At 38.6% G+C, this 16,522-nt stretch overlaps 1 protein-coding gene across 1 annotated transcript in view; it reads left to right on the top strand.

The window, feature by feature from the left end:
• Positions 1–197: 197 nt before the first annotated feature.
• ift88 (intraflagellar transport 88 homolog) overlaps positions 198–16,522 on the top strand; it is a 34,251-nt gene continuing 17,926 nt past the window's right edge. The window contains exons 1-21 of the mRNA XM_079276838.1: positions 198–378; positions 1,229–1,291; positions 1,433–1,492; positions 1,866–1,919; positions 2,189–2,249; positions 2,420–2,489; positions 3,236–3,326; positions 3,655–3,759; positions 4,025–4,127; positions 4,297–4,643; positions 5,534–5,604; positions 5,691–5,777; positions 6,282–6,381; positions 8,349–8,435; positions 8,576–8,762; positions 9,017–9,129; positions 9,274–9,420; positions 9,723–9,838; positions 10,518–10,570; positions 10,802–10,867; positions 10,964–11,070. Coding sequence (XP_079132964.1) covers positions 298–378; positions 1,229–1,291; positions 1,433–1,492; positions 1,866–1,919; positions 2,189–2,249; positions 2,420–2,489; positions 3,236–3,326; positions 3,655–3,759; positions 4,025–4,127; positions 4,297–4,643; positions 5,534–5,604; positions 5,691–5,777; positions 6,282–6,381; positions 8,349–8,435; positions 8,576–8,762; positions 9,017–9,129; positions 9,274–9,420; positions 9,723–9,838; positions 10,518–10,570; positions 10,802–10,867; positions 10,964–11,070 — 2,169 coding nt within the window. The 5' untranslated portion in view covers positions 198–297. The remainder of the gene's footprint in view (positions 379–1,228; positions 1,292–1,432; positions 1,493–1,865; positions 1,920–2,188; positions 2,250–2,419; positions 2,490–3,235; positions 3,327–3,654; positions 3,760–4,024; positions 4,128–4,296; positions 4,644–5,533; positions 5,605–5,690; positions 5,778–6,281; positions 6,382–8,348; positions 8,436–8,575; positions 8,763–9,016; positions 9,130–9,273; positions 9,421–9,722; positions 9,839–10,517; positions 10,571–10,801; positions 10,868–10,963; positions 11,071–16,522) is intronic.

The following is a 16,522-nucleotide window of genomic DNA, read 5'->3' as shown; positions in this document are numbered from 1 at the left end:
CTGAGCTGTGAATGATAAAATCTAGCTGTTAGGTTACATCTGTATCCTAGCAACGGGTGAAATCAGCTTCGACTAATAGTGTTCGTGCTAATGGTTGATTGACGTGTAAGTAAACCAATCAGAGGTTTGGAAAGGTAAATCGGCCCACCCATGCCGCGTTGAATTGTGGGATTTGAAAATCCTGAAACGACAACACAAACTGTCTTCGCTGTTTACCTTTCTGTGTATTTATATAACAGCTAACAGGTTTTGTTTTGTTCGTATTGTTCATGAGCGGTTCGTCACAGAGCGAGAGAGATGGAGAACGTTCACCTGGCTGTGGAGGAGGAGGATCTTTACTCCGGTTACAACGACTACAATCCAACGTTCGACTCCGAGGTGAGTTAGCGGCTATGCTAGGTGAGCTAGTGGCTATGCTAGGTGAGCTAGCGGCTATGCTAGGTGAGCTAGCTCTGAAGTTGGCAGCTTGCATGGCTTAAACCCGGAGTTGGATAGATGGATTAAAAACAACATAAATAATTTTAAATGATTGGTTATTGATGAATATGTAAATAGTAAACTCTGTTGTTTGTTTGTTGTTTGGTTTTATCTTTGCACTACTCTTTAGTTAGTTCATTTAATATTATTCTATTTCATTGTATATATTGTGCATTTCTATACTCAATATTATTATTTTTTTTACTCCGTTACTTTGATTGCTCAAATATATTTTTGCTGCTGTTGCGAACAAATTTCCCTTTGCAGGATGAATAAAGTCTGTTTGTCTGTATGTGTGTCTCTCTCGCTTTCTCTCTCTCTCTCTCTCTCTCTCTCTCTCTCTCTCTCTCTCTCTCTCTCTCTCTGTCTGTCTGTCTGTCTGTCTGTCTGTCTGTCTGTCTGTCTGTCTGTCTGTCTGTCTGTCTGTCTGTCTGTCTGTCTGAGGAGGTCAGACTGGCAGCTTATGCTCTTTTGAATCCTTCTTAAAAACATACTTTATTAGCTTTCACATGGTTTGTGGCTCGAATTAAAGTTGTATCTTTAATGTCACTTCTTAAAAGCTTTTTATATTTATATATTACAATTTCTCATATGTAGATCCTTTTGCTCAATGTTTGCTCTTAGACTGACTTTAATTGTTTGGCTACCATTTTTATTTTGTGTTGTAAAGCACCTTTTACCTTTTTGTTTTGACAAGTACTGTAGGAATAAAGTTTATTATTATTATTACTAATTACTGACACATTTCCAGGAGTTGGAGAATGATGTGGGCTTCCAGCAGGCAGTGAGGACGAGTCATGGAAGAAGACCTCCGGTGAGTATCTGCTATAGTGTCGCTAGTTACGTTTTCGATTCAGATTAAGAATGCAGACAGACAGACAGGAGGATGAAGTACATCCTAATTGCACTAATTAGTTAATATTAATGACAAGATGTCATGTCTTTAATTATCCAGATGACTGCCAAATTTCCTGGCACTGCCATCGGAGCTCGGCCTCTCGCGACTTCCTTTGGAGTAAGTACAATATGACACACTGCAATAGTCCTTCACTCTGCTTTTTTATTGAACTCTAGACTTTTGTTGAATCGTTGCATCAAACTAACATTCTAGATATCAATGTGACAATATATTCAATAAGCACCTCTGTTGCTCAGATGAATTCACCGGTGTGTACAGAAGGTGTCACAGTGTGCAGTTTAAAACCATCATTGGTTTCATTGTGATCTACATGAAATAAAAGATAAAGAAGTAATATACACTCACAATAACCAAGATAACTATGAAGAGCTCTTCAAATATACACCCTTATTAATAAACATGTTTTTGTTTTATATTTGCATCATAAATTATATTATTTCACCCGTCTCATACCTTTTGTGTCATGAAGTCTCGGATCCCTTTGGCCTCTTCAATGGGCCGACCCATGACTGGAGCTGTGCAGGTGAGCAGGATCGATGGACCCGCATGGTTTTTATTCAGCGTTAGTTGACAGATCTCACTCACTCAGTGCTTCACGTGTCGTGATTTTAGATCAATATCGGGTTCGTTGTAGGCTTTATAAACGCATGCATTTACTCAAAGATCAATGAGAACCTGCCAAACATTAACAATCGCTTTGTTGTTGGGAAGAAAATTGTGAAAAATGAAGCAAATTGGGAACAATATCACGATATATTTTCAACATTATTTGCTATGTTTTAAATGTGACAGGATGGAGCAGCCCGGCCGATGACTGCCGTCAGAGCAGCAGGTTACACCTCCCTGACCAGAGGTCAGTTATCTTATGTTATGTTTAGACTGTGTCTACATTGTGGAAGTTAATCTTTTGTTTCTAATCTTCATGAACTCAAGGACATTTTGCAGTTTGTATTAGCCTGAGCCTCTATGTTTATCTCTAGGAGTGTAACTATGCAAACAATAAAGTATGATATGTATTTACAGGCTCCACCTTTGACCCTCTGGGTCAGTCCAGAGGCCCGGCGGCTCCACTTGAAGCCAAGAACGAGGACACGTGAGATCAAACGTTATTTATTATAGCACCTTTCATAGTACGTGCGGTTCAAAGTCCTCCACAGATGACTGTCAAGCTGAAAATAAGACAGAACAAGTGAAAACAACAGAAGAAAAAAAGCAAGAAAGCAATATTAAAATTTAACAATTTGAGACCAATACACAATAACATGATACAAATGTAATACAATAACATTAAAAGCTATAACAGTAATGGTACTAAAGCTGCGTGTAACAAAATCTAGTTTAATACAATTAGAATCACAATTTTCAACTTAAATACAATCAAATAAGTCTAAAAATAGATAAAATACAGTTATAAAATGTCTATAATGTCTAAAAGATGTCATTAAAGCATTATTGATCAATGCCTGGCTGAATAGGTAGGTTGTTAGTTTACATTTAAACCATCTTTAAACTGTTTCAGTGTTTTGTTTAAGATTATATCAGCATCATCTAAGATGAGGTGTTTGATCTAAAGATGCATATTCAGTCAGAATAAAGTATATAATTGTTATATCCAAAGAAGCAATTCATATTACAAGGAAACACGTCTTGCAATGGAACTAAAAACAATTTAATTATGGGTTTTACATTTTCATTCTCTCAACTATACATTTGATTCTGAGAGTAAAATGCTTCAGCCGCTCTCCAGATAACAGTGAACGTTCTCTAATGAGCCGGTGGAGGAGGACTCTGACTCTGTGGCTCATTGTTAATTGTTTTGCTGTTTCTGTGGTCCTGCAGGCCCGAGGAGAAGATCAAGATCCTGGAGAAGAAAGTCAACGACCTGATAGAAGAGAGCTGCATGGCCCAGAGCGTTGGAGCCTTACAACTGGTCAGACTCTGTCAATCTTTAACATCCTGTTTAGTAGAAAATGTCTGTTTGGATTTGGAGAGAAGGGCCTCCGAGTGTGGCAGTGATTCATGTGTCCGCTCTTCAGTCTAACTCTTCAGAGGCGCCTCACATTTTCTACCAAAGTCAACACTGTAATAAAGCTTCTGGCTCACTTGCCTTTAGTTGCCTGTACACTGAATTAGACACCATGTAGGGTTTGTAATTCATCTTGAAGTGCAGCAGAAACTCGTTCTAACCGAAGCGTTCAAATACTTTCTTTAAGATGTGTCTCTGCTGTAAATGTTCTCTTACTGGTGTGTTTCCGCAGGCTCTGGACAAAGCCAAAGAGGCCGGGAGGAAGGAGAGAACCCTGGTGAGACAGAGGGAGCAGTCTGGCAATGCAGACCACATCAATCTAGACCTCACCTACTCTGTAAGTCATTACAGTTTGCTGTTTATCACAAGTCGTTCCAGTGTCTGTAGATACAACTTCCTTCACTCTTCACTCTTTGAAATATCCACTCGTTAAGCCTGGTTTTTATCATTGAATGTCTAAAAACAACTCGACCTGTGTTACTTGCACAGCAGCTGCATTGCATTCTGCATTTGGTGGCGCTAGAGAAATGCTCTTACAGTTTAATACAGTAAGTTTCATTATGATTTGATTTAGAAATGTTGAACGTGTCTGTCGTCACCAGGTTCTGCTGAATCTCGCCAACCAGTATGCGAACAATGAAATGTCCCCAGAGGCCCTGAACAGCTACCAGGTCATCGTGAAGAACAAGATGTTCAGTAACGCAGGTGAGCAGGTGTCTTTAAACGATGGCTGCCATCATGAATCCACTCGGTTATGAAGGCAGGACAGAAAATCCTGTGATTTCACGTGTTGAACTCAGATAATGTAACATTATCTATCAGTTGTTGCTTTGCTGTGGTTTTCCCTCAAACTACGTCTGTGCTGCTCCACCAGGCCGCCTGAAAGTCAACATGGCCAACATCTACGTCAAACAGAAGAGCTACCCGAAGGCCATCAAGTTCTACCGAATGGCCCTGGATCAGATCTCCAACGCGCACAAGGAAATGAGGATCAAGATCATGCAGAACATCGGCGTGGTCTTCGTCCGCATGGGCCAGTACTCGGACGCCATAACGTCCTTCGAGCACATCATGAGCGAGAGCCCCAACATCAAGACGGGCTTCAACCTCATCCTGTGCTACTACGCCATCGGTGACCGGGAGAGGATGAAGAAGGCCTTTCAGAAGCTCATCTCAGCTCCTCTGGGCATCGACGACGAGGACAAGTACATCCCATCTAATGTGAGTCCAGTCACGTATGTTTATGTAAACTTATGAAACCTTTATGAAACACTTCGTCTTCCTCCTTCTCTCTTCGTGGGGCTGAACCCAATAGTTCGAAGCTTCATCCATAACGTTCCAACATTCAAGTTCTAAATCAATCGTTTGACGCTTTTCTTCTTTTTGCATTTATTGTGTTTGCAGCTAATGTTATTAAAATTAAACTGTTTTTTTAGAATTAATCCAGTGGTGTGATCCAAACATTTCCATGAACTCCAGAGAGAGCATTGTGAAGTCCAAAAGATACATTCAATCATTTCCAAAATTCACAGCATGTTTTTATCCAACGAAACATTCTGCTTTGATCTTTATTTGTTGGCGTTTAGCAGTTTGCCCTCCCGCCAGCTGACGAGTTATATTCAGTAAAGAAAGTTGATTTAATAAAAAAAGACCAACTTATTTAATCCGATTTTACTTTGTGTTTGTATGCGTTTACTTTGTCTTCTCTTTGTGTTCAGAACGTGTTCTGTTTTACTGTAAAGCGCTTTGTAACGGTGTTCTGAAAGGTGCTATAGAAGTAAAGTTTATTATTATTAATACGTCATAAGCGTCTCACAACAGCTTTTTGTCTGGCTGCTAGTAATAGTCAGTGAATTCAATATTCCTAAAATCACAGAACAGTTATTTAGAGTGATATACAAAGATAAAATAAGAAGCCTTCAACGTGGCTGAAAATGCTGCTGATTATTTGCTGAACACGGTTAAACTCTTTCCATCACTGATGATCTGTCTCTAGATCACAACTGACCTGATCCAGAATACGAATATTCAGAGGAAAGCGTTGCGGATTGTTGAACGTGGCTCCTGTAAGAACCGTCTTAATGTAAATCTCGTCCTGTCCCGTCTCTCAGGACGACGCCGACTCGGGTTTGGTCATCGAGGCCATTAAGAACGACAAACTTCACACGATGGAGAGAGATCTGTAAGAAAAACGTCACTCGCAACACGATCTGTGTCCCGTCCTTCTCCGCCTGATGTTGTTGTTTTCTCTCCGTGTACTCGACACAGAAAAGTCCTGACTGAGAAGTACATCATGACGGCGGCCAAGCTCATCGCTCCGGCCATTGAGACTTCTTTTGCCACCGGATTCGACTGGTTTGTTTTGTTTTTCATCTTCACATCTTAACACCAGAGAGTATGTAACGTACAGCAGGACTCCGGCTCCCCGACAGAAGCTCAGAAACACGATGTTCAAGCTGCTAAGTGATGCATGGGTCTGATTAGAGAGCGTATTTCTGCTGAACTGCATGTTTCAGAAGGACGGAGTGTCATCGGATGTCTTCAAGTGTTTTCCCTTCATTCCCTTTATCAGATCTCAGATTTTCCTGTAAAGTCGTTGAACAAAAACACACAAACAATGTTAAAGATTCATTTATTTCACTGACTAACTTTGTATCACAAATTATTTTGGCCACGACGATCTAAAAATATGAGGAGAAACTGTGATATTGTGTCACTTGTCAAAGATAATCAGATAAACTCATCAGCCCCATACCAACACGTCTCTACAACATCTAAAGCTACGGCGCTCCTGGTTTATTGGTCACATTGAGATGGAGTTAATAATTCCATGTTTTTGTGTGGTTGTTGTTGTTTTAGGTGTGTGGACATGGTGAAGAGCTCTCAGTATGTCGAGCTCGCCAACGATCTGGAGATAAACAAAGCCATCACCTACCTCAGACAGAAGGACTTCAACCAGGTGAGTCTCAGCAGGATTAAAGGGCCATACCACTCAATTTATTATTATTATTATTATTAAAATCTCGCTCCTTTAGTCTGTGGTGGTTGCCGCGGTATCGCACAAATATTTGCCACCTTGTTATAGATTTGATATTTGAGAATAGAGTTGTAAAGCCAGAAGTTCAACACAATTATTTAACGTGAATGCTTAAAATTTAAAACATCCGTTATAAATAATATCATTACAAAAGTGTAAGTCAGTTACATAAGAGACCGAACCAGAAACGTGTTGTGTTATGAATCTGAGCCTGGAAAGAAAACGTGTCGGAGTACCAATTACATCTATACATTGTTAAAGTATTAATAATAATCTTTATTTACGTAGCACATTTCATACAGACTGTACCTCAACATGCTGTACATTTAAAAAGAAATACAAACAGAAAACCTTCCTTTTACAGATAAAATAAATATAAGTGGTAGGAAGAAAGCATGCATTTTGCACCTACATTTTAAGTACAATTAATAAATGTCAACAGATGAATAAAAACTGTGAAAACATTTTACACTTGAAATGAAGGAGAAAGAGTGCGGTATCGCTCTTTGTACAGACCTAAAATGTGGATGATCCGGTCTTTGTTTTAATGTTTGTCCATCTTTTTATTTCCTCACCGTTGTTACCGTGCGGTTGTTGGCCAGCGTGGTTCACATTTGTCTTTGTTTACATCCGATGCTGTTTCATGAGTGTGCAGCATGACACTGCTTCTCATTGCCCTCCGGTCTCTCCTGCTTTTGCCTCGCTTCCTTCCCATCTGCATGCCTGAGGTTGAGGTACGTCTGCCTTCTGTTTCCCTGTTCACGTTCAGATTGTTTGGTTCTTTTTTCCTCCCTCACACGTTGCTGCTTTTTTCCAAATCACGGCCGAGAGAAGTCGGAGAAGCAGTTATTGGTTTGAAAAGCCACAAACCAGGAGGGAGAATCTGTGTGCAGAGAGCAACTATTTAATATTACGCTTCCTTCTTTAACAAGAGCAACTTTGGTTAAAACTGCAGCAGCCAACGTCTGTGGAATTATTATTGTTAAGTAAACACAAAAGACATTATAAAACATATAATCATATCAATAAGTTGTGTAAAATATATAAATGAACCAGGAATTTGTGAAATTATTGAAGAAATTATTAAAGCTAAACTTTATTATTGTATATAATATTATATATATATATATATATATATAATATTATATATATATAAAAAATATCGCCATAATACAAAACAAAGCGAGACGTTGCTTCCACGATCCTTTCCTAAAATAAAACGGGAACCTTTCAGCTGTTCACAAACTCTGTGCATTGAGCTCAACAGCTGCTCTTAAGAAGTGATATTATGAAATGAAGTGACATAAAGCAGACTTTTGACGGGCATTTCACCAGAAAAATGTCTAAAAATAAGGACGAAATAACGTTTTATTATAAAGAGTTAATTATTTCACAAATTATTATTGTTTTGTCTATTTGTGTCATAGTTCTGAGTTTATTGAATTGGTATTGAAGACTTTGCAGCTCCATACATACGTCTGATGCATGTGTGTGGTGCTTTGATGCTCTTCATAGACGGTGGTGTAGCCTGCAGCTGTAGTGTAGCTGGTGGTTTAAAGACGTATTGTTGTTGGATAATCTCCCCAGTATATAATGCATGTACAGTGACATAACCACCAATCAAATGTGAGGAGTTTTATTTTACAAAGTGTGATTCACTTCATGGTTTATGGTCTGCTTTATATCCTCTCGTGTTTAAAATATGCATGACACATTCTGTTATTTACTAAAATAAATGAACTCACACTAAACACCAGAAGCTTCGGGTCACGTCATGCTTTGATGTTTGGTGTTTGTAGGTGTTTTACATGCTGGGGAAGTCGCGCTTGTACTGACGTTTTACAGTGTTACTGTCCAGCTTTTACAGCTTGTTCTCGTGTGTTCATCAGGCGGTGGCGACTCTGAAGACATTTGAGAAGAAGGACAGCAGAGTGAAGAGTGCTGCAGCCACCAACCTCTCTTTCCTCTATTTCCTGGTGAGATCCTCTCATTGGTGAATTTGAAACTGGGGTTGGATTTAAATTTCCGGAGCTTAAAACCCTGAATTAGAATAAATATGACTTAGTGCCCAAGGACACTTCAGCACAGTTGACGTCTGATCTTCCACCCGTTCCAGGAGAAGGACTACGACCAGGCCGACCGATACGCCGACCTCGCCATGACCGCAGATCGCTACAACCCGGCGGCACTTATCAACAAAGGCAACACGGTGTTCGTCAAGCAGGACTATGAGAAGGCTGCAGAGTTCTACAAAGAGGCACTGAGGAATGACTCCTCCTGCACCGAGGCGCTCTATAACCTGGGTAACGGGAAGTAGTGCAGAGGTCAATTTCTAGTATAGTACCCACAAAGGGATAGTTTGGATTACTGTAACTGGGGTTGTGTGAGGAGTACCAGCTCGGGAGTGTACGCTATATTCACAATGTTTTCACCACCTTCTCGTGCTGTTATTGCTCTCTTCAAAGACACTCCTTTGACAAGAACTATCAAGAAGAAAGAAATTTCTTATCGTGTCAGACCAGAGTTCGTCTACTTGATTGACAGTTTGTGGCCTCAGGTCTGACGTACAAAGGACTGAAGCGTCTGGAGGAAGCTCTGGAGTGCTTCCTGAAGCTCCATGCCATTCTGAGGAACAGTGCCCAAGTCATGTACCAGCTGGCCCACCTGTATCCCACTAATGAGAACATGTGACTGTGTTTGTGTGTACAGTTGCACATCTGTAGGTGTTTCTGGGACGTTCTTCCATTAAGGGATTCAAAGCTGTCCATTCCCATGTGAGCGTCTGTTGGTCCTTGACTCACTGGCATCATGTATGAGCTTCTGGAGGATCCCCAACAGGCCATCGAGTGGTTGAACCAGGTCCTGGGTGTTACCCACACAGACCCCCAGGCACTGGCCAAACTGGGAGAGCTCTACGTGGCCGAGGGGGACAAGTCCCAGGCTTTCCAGTGCTACTACGAGGTACCACAATATTTTGCGTACAAGTACATCCCGCCTTTCTCCTTCTTCTTCTTCTTCTTCTTCTTCTTCTCCTTCTTCTTCTTCTTCTTCTTCTGTTGGGTTTCATGGCGGTTGGCTTCCATAAGTGTTGCATCAGCGCCACCTGCTGGACGGTCCCTTGCTCACTCTATTGCAGCATTGCCATGGCGTGTGTGAAAGGACTGCAGACGGAAATGTTCCTGAATGAGGTGCATGTGTGAGGAGGAGAAATCACTGAAAGCTTTATTCCAGTAACTTACCAGGACCGATGTGTCTCCGTCCAGTCCTTCAGGTACTTCCCCTCCAACATCGATGTGATCGAGTGGCTCGGGGCTTACTACATCGAGACCAAGTTCTGCGAGAAGGCCATTCCGTACTTTGAAAGAGCCACGCTGATACAGTAAGTCACCACCAGCTACAGTCACAAGGGAACGATGACAGACTTGTGTGAAGTTGATGATAATTGCAGCAACTGGCAGTTCAGACCCAAAGTAAGGCCAACAAATGTGAGAGTATTTTGAAGTGAAGTTCATCTTCAGAAATATCTCAAGTTGTAGTTTTATATCAACACATATTTCGGACCAGAATGCATACCCAGACCTCTGAGGCTGCTGGTTCAGGTCTGCTTTCTGTCACCAGAGTCAAAATGAAACGTAACGACGCAGCGTTCAGTTTTGATGCTCCATATATCTGGAACTACGCTGCAACAACGCTCACTTCTTTTAAAATGCATCTATAGGTATAAGAACAAGATCATAATAAGAAACGAGTTATTTCGAGTGTGCGGTTCAGTGATCTGGCGGTCTGGAGGTAAGAACTGTTAACGATGTTATTTCTACACTTTCCAGACGCGATGAAGTGATCCGTGTCTCACTACATCGTGTTGTGTTTTACGTCTTCTTCCATCAAACACGAAGCTGGTTCTCATCTGGAAGTTCTTTCTGTTCTTGAACAAAGACGTTCAAGCCTTCCGGCTGACTTCAGAATTGATCTTTTTTTCTTTTAACTACCGATCTCTTCCTCATAAGGAGAAGTCATCGCAGTGCAGTGTGTTCGTACTGACGCGATGTGTTTCTCAGACCCACGCAGGTGAAGTGGCAGCTCATGGTGGCAAGCTGCTACAGAAAGAGTGGTGAGGATGATTCAAACAACATTTCAACTTCTATTCTCAGTCAATTTGAGACTGAAAAGTAGATTCATGAACTCTGTAATCTATTTGATGAAGGTGTGTTCTGATCTAGTAACGTTTAGTTGTGTCTTCACTGACGTCGAGGGGGAAAGTGTGGAGAAGAGTAACGGAACTATTGAAGGAGCTCAATTCAAGTTCTAAACATAAATCTGTTTTCTTTTCCTTTCCTCACAGGAAACTACCAGAAAGCTCTGCAGACGTATAAAGACATTCACTGCAAGTTTCCAGACAATGTGGAATGTAAGTCATCCTGATCCTCACACGCCTTTCAACAGACGCCGATGGATCGACTGATCAGACTGTGAAGGAAAGACGAATGTGTTTGTGTTTGTCCAGGCCTGCGTTTCCTGGTGAGGCTGTGCACAGACATGGGGTTGAAGGAAGTTCAAGAATACGCCACCAAGCTGAAGAAAGCGGAGAAGATGAAGGAGATCAGAGAACAGGTCCATCGCTCAGTTCGTCTCATCTGTCATGAGCTGCTGCGACCTGATGTTTATCCACCGGTTAACTCGTTTATACAAGCTTCTCTAGTCGTCATCAACACTATGTCTGTTACCTTAATGTCACTGAATAAACTGCAAAAGGTGCAGAGACAAAACTCAAACTTCATTCAACTTCAAGAGTCACACAACTGCTCACGTGTTGGATTGACGACAGATTTTTTGGTTTTGTTCTGCAGTGAGAGCACCAAAAATGGAGATAAGATGAAACATATTCTGGATTATGAGGATGTTTAGTAGTGTGGTTGTATGAGACAGCTAAAGGAATCCATATCAGTTCAAGTGAATGTTGTATTTAGAATTCTTTCACCTCTTTCCCTCGCTGTTATTCTGCTCTCTGCTGGTGCACCGCTGCCTCCATCGGTTGGTGTGTTTGTGTGATTGAGTGACTGGTGAAGCCAAACCCCAAAGTCACTCAACACGAACACACCAGCTGATGGAGGCAGCGGTACACCAGCAACATCTGTGTTCTGAGAGGGAGAACCACTGGTTCTGTTGATGCAGTCTGGTGTGTTTAAAATGTGAACCGTGCCTTTAAGGATCAAACGCCATATACGAGCGACCTAGTTTCATGAGAGGAGCTTAATTAGGAATGCATCTGAATACTGTTGACAGTACGCAGCCTCATGGATGACTTGGCGTTGGTGTAGTACAGACCTGTAGTGAGCTTTCCTTAATGACCTTTTCCTCGCCGATGTCTTGGCGTCCTGTCGTCTTTTCCTGGACACGAACACGCTGATTGAAAACATGCGCGAGTCCTTAAAACGGGTCAGTGGCCACTGCAGCGCCAGGAGTGCATGAAAAACATCTGTATTTCTCCTCTTGTTGATTTGCCACGAGTCTAAGCGTGTTTAGAGGAGAGCGGGCACGTCATACGTGATGCACAGCTGTTTAACACGCGGCTGACACCTGAATGGGTTCGATACGCGGCTCTGTTATTGAAAGCCAGGAGGATTATTACTGACGGTGGAACGGTGTGTTTTCATTATCAATCAAATAATAGCTCGAGGCGTCTGCATGTCCCTCGATTGGACACGGTTTGCTTGTATCTGATTGGTTTGGACACTTGTTCCATCACTTTGCTCCATCTACTGTAGTACAACTGTGACTGTGGAGAAGTTACTCATACAACCACACTGCAGAACATCCAAACTATCCTTCAAGGTCCACACCCAGAATACACGACGGGCCGGTGGGTCCGGGGTCAGTCCGGTGGTTGAAGAAGGCGTGAATCAGAGTATCAGAGCCGTGTGCCGTCAGAGCCGGGAACGGATGAGGAGCACCACTTTGTCAAATCACAAACAGCTGCTCTTACATCAGCCCGGAGAAAGAATCCTGCAGAGAGTGACAGAGAGGCAGACGGAGTCAGAGCGCTGACTCATCAATCCCAAAATGTTCCAGACTGCACTGATCCTGCTCACAGAGCTGCGCAGTGTATGAAAGGATGAATGAGAGAATGACTAGCATTATGTTGAATCTCTTATTTTACATGGCAATTCGATCGACCGAAACTATGGAAGTCAAGAGAGGAAAAAATATTTTCTACGTCAGATTTTGGCTGTTTTTTAACTTAAGAACAGTTGGAAAAATGTTCTGCCAGGATAATCCTTTTAAATTCATGAAATCATTTGTTTTTATATTTATCCGGTTGAAAGAAAAGTGTGTGTTGCTGTAATACAATTTTTATCCACAAGAGGCTGAATATCCCGGACGGGAAGATTAAAATACATTTACCGGTATATCCAACAGGAAGACTCTAATGTTACATTTATATCCAAAAGAAAGACTCTAATGTTACATTTATATCCAAAAGAAAGACTCTAATGTTACATTTATATCCAAAAGAAAGACTCTAATGTTACATTTATATCCAACAGGAAGACTCTAATGTTACATTTATATCCAACAGGAAGACTCTAATGTTACATTTATATCCAACAGGAAGACTCTAATGTTACATTTATATCCAAAAGAAAGACTCTAATCCTACATTTATATCCAACAGGAAGACTCTAATCTTACATTTATATCCAAAAGAAAGACTCTAATCTTACATTTATATCCAAAAGAAAGACTCTAATGTTACATTTATATCCAACAGAAAGACTCTAATGTTACATTTATATCCAACAGGAAGACTCTAATGTTACATTTATATCCAAAAGAAAGACTCTAATCTTACATTTATATCCAACAGGAAGACTCTAATCTTACATTTATATCCAAAAGAAAGACTCTAATCTTACATTTATATCCAACAGGAAGACTCTAATCTTACATTTATATCCAAAAGAAAGACTCTAATCTTACATTTATATCCAAAAGAAAGACTCTAATGTTACATTTATATCCAAAAGAAAGACTCTAATGTTACATTTATATCCAAAAGAAAGACTCTAATCTTACATTTATATCCAAAAGGAAGACTCTAATGTTACATTTATATCCAACAGGAAGACTCTAATGTTACATTTATATCCAAAAGAAAGACTCTAATCTTACATTTATATCCAACAGGAAGACTCTAATGTTACATTTATATCCAACAGGAAGACTCTAATGTTACATTTATATCCAAAAGAAAGACTCATGTTACATTTATATCCAAAAGAAAGACTCTAATGTTACATTTATATCCAAAAGAAAGACTCTAATGTTACATTTATATCCAACAGGAAGACTCTAATGTTACATTTATATCCAAAAGAAAGACTCTAATGTTACATTTATATCCAAAAGAAAGACTCATGTTACATTTATATCCAAAAGAAAGACTCTAATGTTACATTTATATCCAACAGGAAGACTCTAATGTTACATTTATATCCAAAAGAAAGACTCTAATGTTACATTTATATCCAACAGGAAGACTCTAATGTTACATTTATATCCAACAGAAAGACTCTAATGTTACATTTATATCCAACAGAAAGACTCTAATGTTACATTTATATCCAACAGGAAGACTCTAATGTTACATTTATATCCAACAGAAAGACTAATGTTACATTTATATCCAACAGGAAGACTCTAATGTCACATTTATATCCAAAAGAAAGACTCTAATGTTACATTTATATCCAACAGAAAGACTCTAATGTTACATTTATATCCAACAGGAAGACTCTAATGTTACATTTATATCCAACAGAAAGACTCTAATGTTACATTTATATCCAACAGGAAGACTCTAATGTTACATTTATATCCAACAGGAAGACTCTAATGTCACATTTATATCCAACAGGAAGACTCTAATGTTACATTTATATCCAACAGAAAGACTCTAATGTTACATTTATATCCAACAGGAAGACTCTAATGTTACATTTATATCCAACAGAAAGACTCTAATGTTACATTTATATCCAACAGGAAGACTCTAATGTTACATTTATATCCAAAAGAAAGACTCTAATGTTACATTTATATCCAAAAGAAAGACTAATGTTACATTTATATCCAAAAGAAAGACTAATGTTACATTTATATCCAAAAGAAAGACTCATGTTACATTTATATCCAAAAGAGAGACTCTAATGTTACATTTATATCCAAAAGAAAGACTCTAATGTTACATTTATATCCAACAGGAAGACTCTAATGTTACATTTATATCCAAAAGAAAGACTCTAATGTTACATTTATATCCAACAGAAAGACTCTAATGTTACATTTATATCCAACAGGAAGACTCTAATGTTACATTTATATCCAAAAGAAAGACTCTAATCTTACATTTATATCCAAAAGAGACTCTAATGTTACATTTATATCCAAAAGAGACTCTAATGTTACATTTATATCCAAAAGAAAGACTCTAATGTTACATTTATATCCAAAAGAAAGACTCTAATGTTACATTTATATCCAACAGGAAGACTCTAATGTTACATTTATATCCAAAAGAAAGACTCTAATGTTACATTTATATCCAAAAGAAAGACTCTAATCTTACATTTATATCCAACAGGAAGACTCTAATGTTACATTTATATCCAAAAGAAAGACTCTAATCCTACATTTATATCCAACAGGAAGACTCTAATCTTACATTTATATCCAAAAGAAAGACTCTAATCTTACATTTATATCCAAAAGAAAGACTCTAATGTTACATTTATATCCAAAAGAAAGACTCTAATGTTACATTTATATCCAAAAGAAAGACTCTAATGTTACATTTATATCCAACAGAAAGACTCTAATGTTACATTTATATCCAACAGGAAGACTCTAATGTTACATTTATATCCAAAAGAAAGACTCTAATCTTACATTTATATCCAACAGGAAGACTCTAATCTTACATTTATATCCAAAAGAAAGACTCTAATCTTACATTTATATCCAACAGGAAGACTCTAATCTTACATTTATATCCAAAAGAAAGACTCTAATGTTACATTTATATCCAAAAGAAAGACTCTAATGTTACATTTATATCCAAAAGAAAGACTCTAATCTTACATTTATATCCAAAAGGAAGACTCTAATGTTACATTTATATCCAACAGGAAGACTCTAATGTTACATTTATATCCAAAAGAAAGACTCTAATCTTACATTTATATCCAACAGGAAGACTATAATGTTACATTTATATCCAACAGGAAGACTCTAATGTTACATTTATATCCAAAAGAAAGACTCATGTTACATTTATATCCAAAAGAAAGACTCTAATGTTACATTTATATCCAAAAGAAAGACTCTAATGTTACATTTATATCCAACAGGAAGACTCTAATGTTACATTTATATCCAAAAGAAAGACTCTAATGTTACATTTATATCCAAAAGAAAGACTCATGTTACATTTATATCCAAAAGAAAGACTCTAATGTTACATTTATATCCAACAGGAAGACTCTAATGTTACATTTATATCCAAAAGAAAGACTCTAATGTTACATTTATATCCAACAGGAAGACTCTAATGTTACATTTATATCCAACAGAAAGACTCTAATGTTACATTTATATCCAACAGAAAGACTCTAATGTTACATTTATATCCAACAGGAAGACTCTAATGTTACATTTATATCCAACAGAAAGACTCTAATGTTACATTTATATCCAACAGGAAGACTCTAATGTCACATTTATATCCAAAAGAAAGACTCTAATGTTACATTTATATCCAACAGAAAGACTCTAATGTTACATTTATATCCAACAGGAAGACTCTAATGTCACATTTATATCCAACAGGAAGACTCTAATGTTACATTTATATCCAACAGGAAGACTCTAATGTTACATTTATATCCAACAGAAAGACTCTAATGTTACATTTATATCCAACAGGAAGACTCTAATGTTACATTTATATCCAACAGAAAGACTCTAATGTTACATTTATATCCAACAGGAAGACTCTAATGTTACA

The sequence above is a fragment of the Melanostigma gelatinosum genome, assembly GCF_949748355.1.
Source record: "Melanostigma gelatinosum genome assembly, chromosome: 10".
Taxonomy (NCBI): Eukaryota; Metazoa; Chordata; class Actinopteri; order Perciformes; family Zoarcidae; genus Melanostigma; species Melanostigma gelatinosum.
This window is presented reverse-complemented; position numbering and strand designations above follow the sequence as displayed.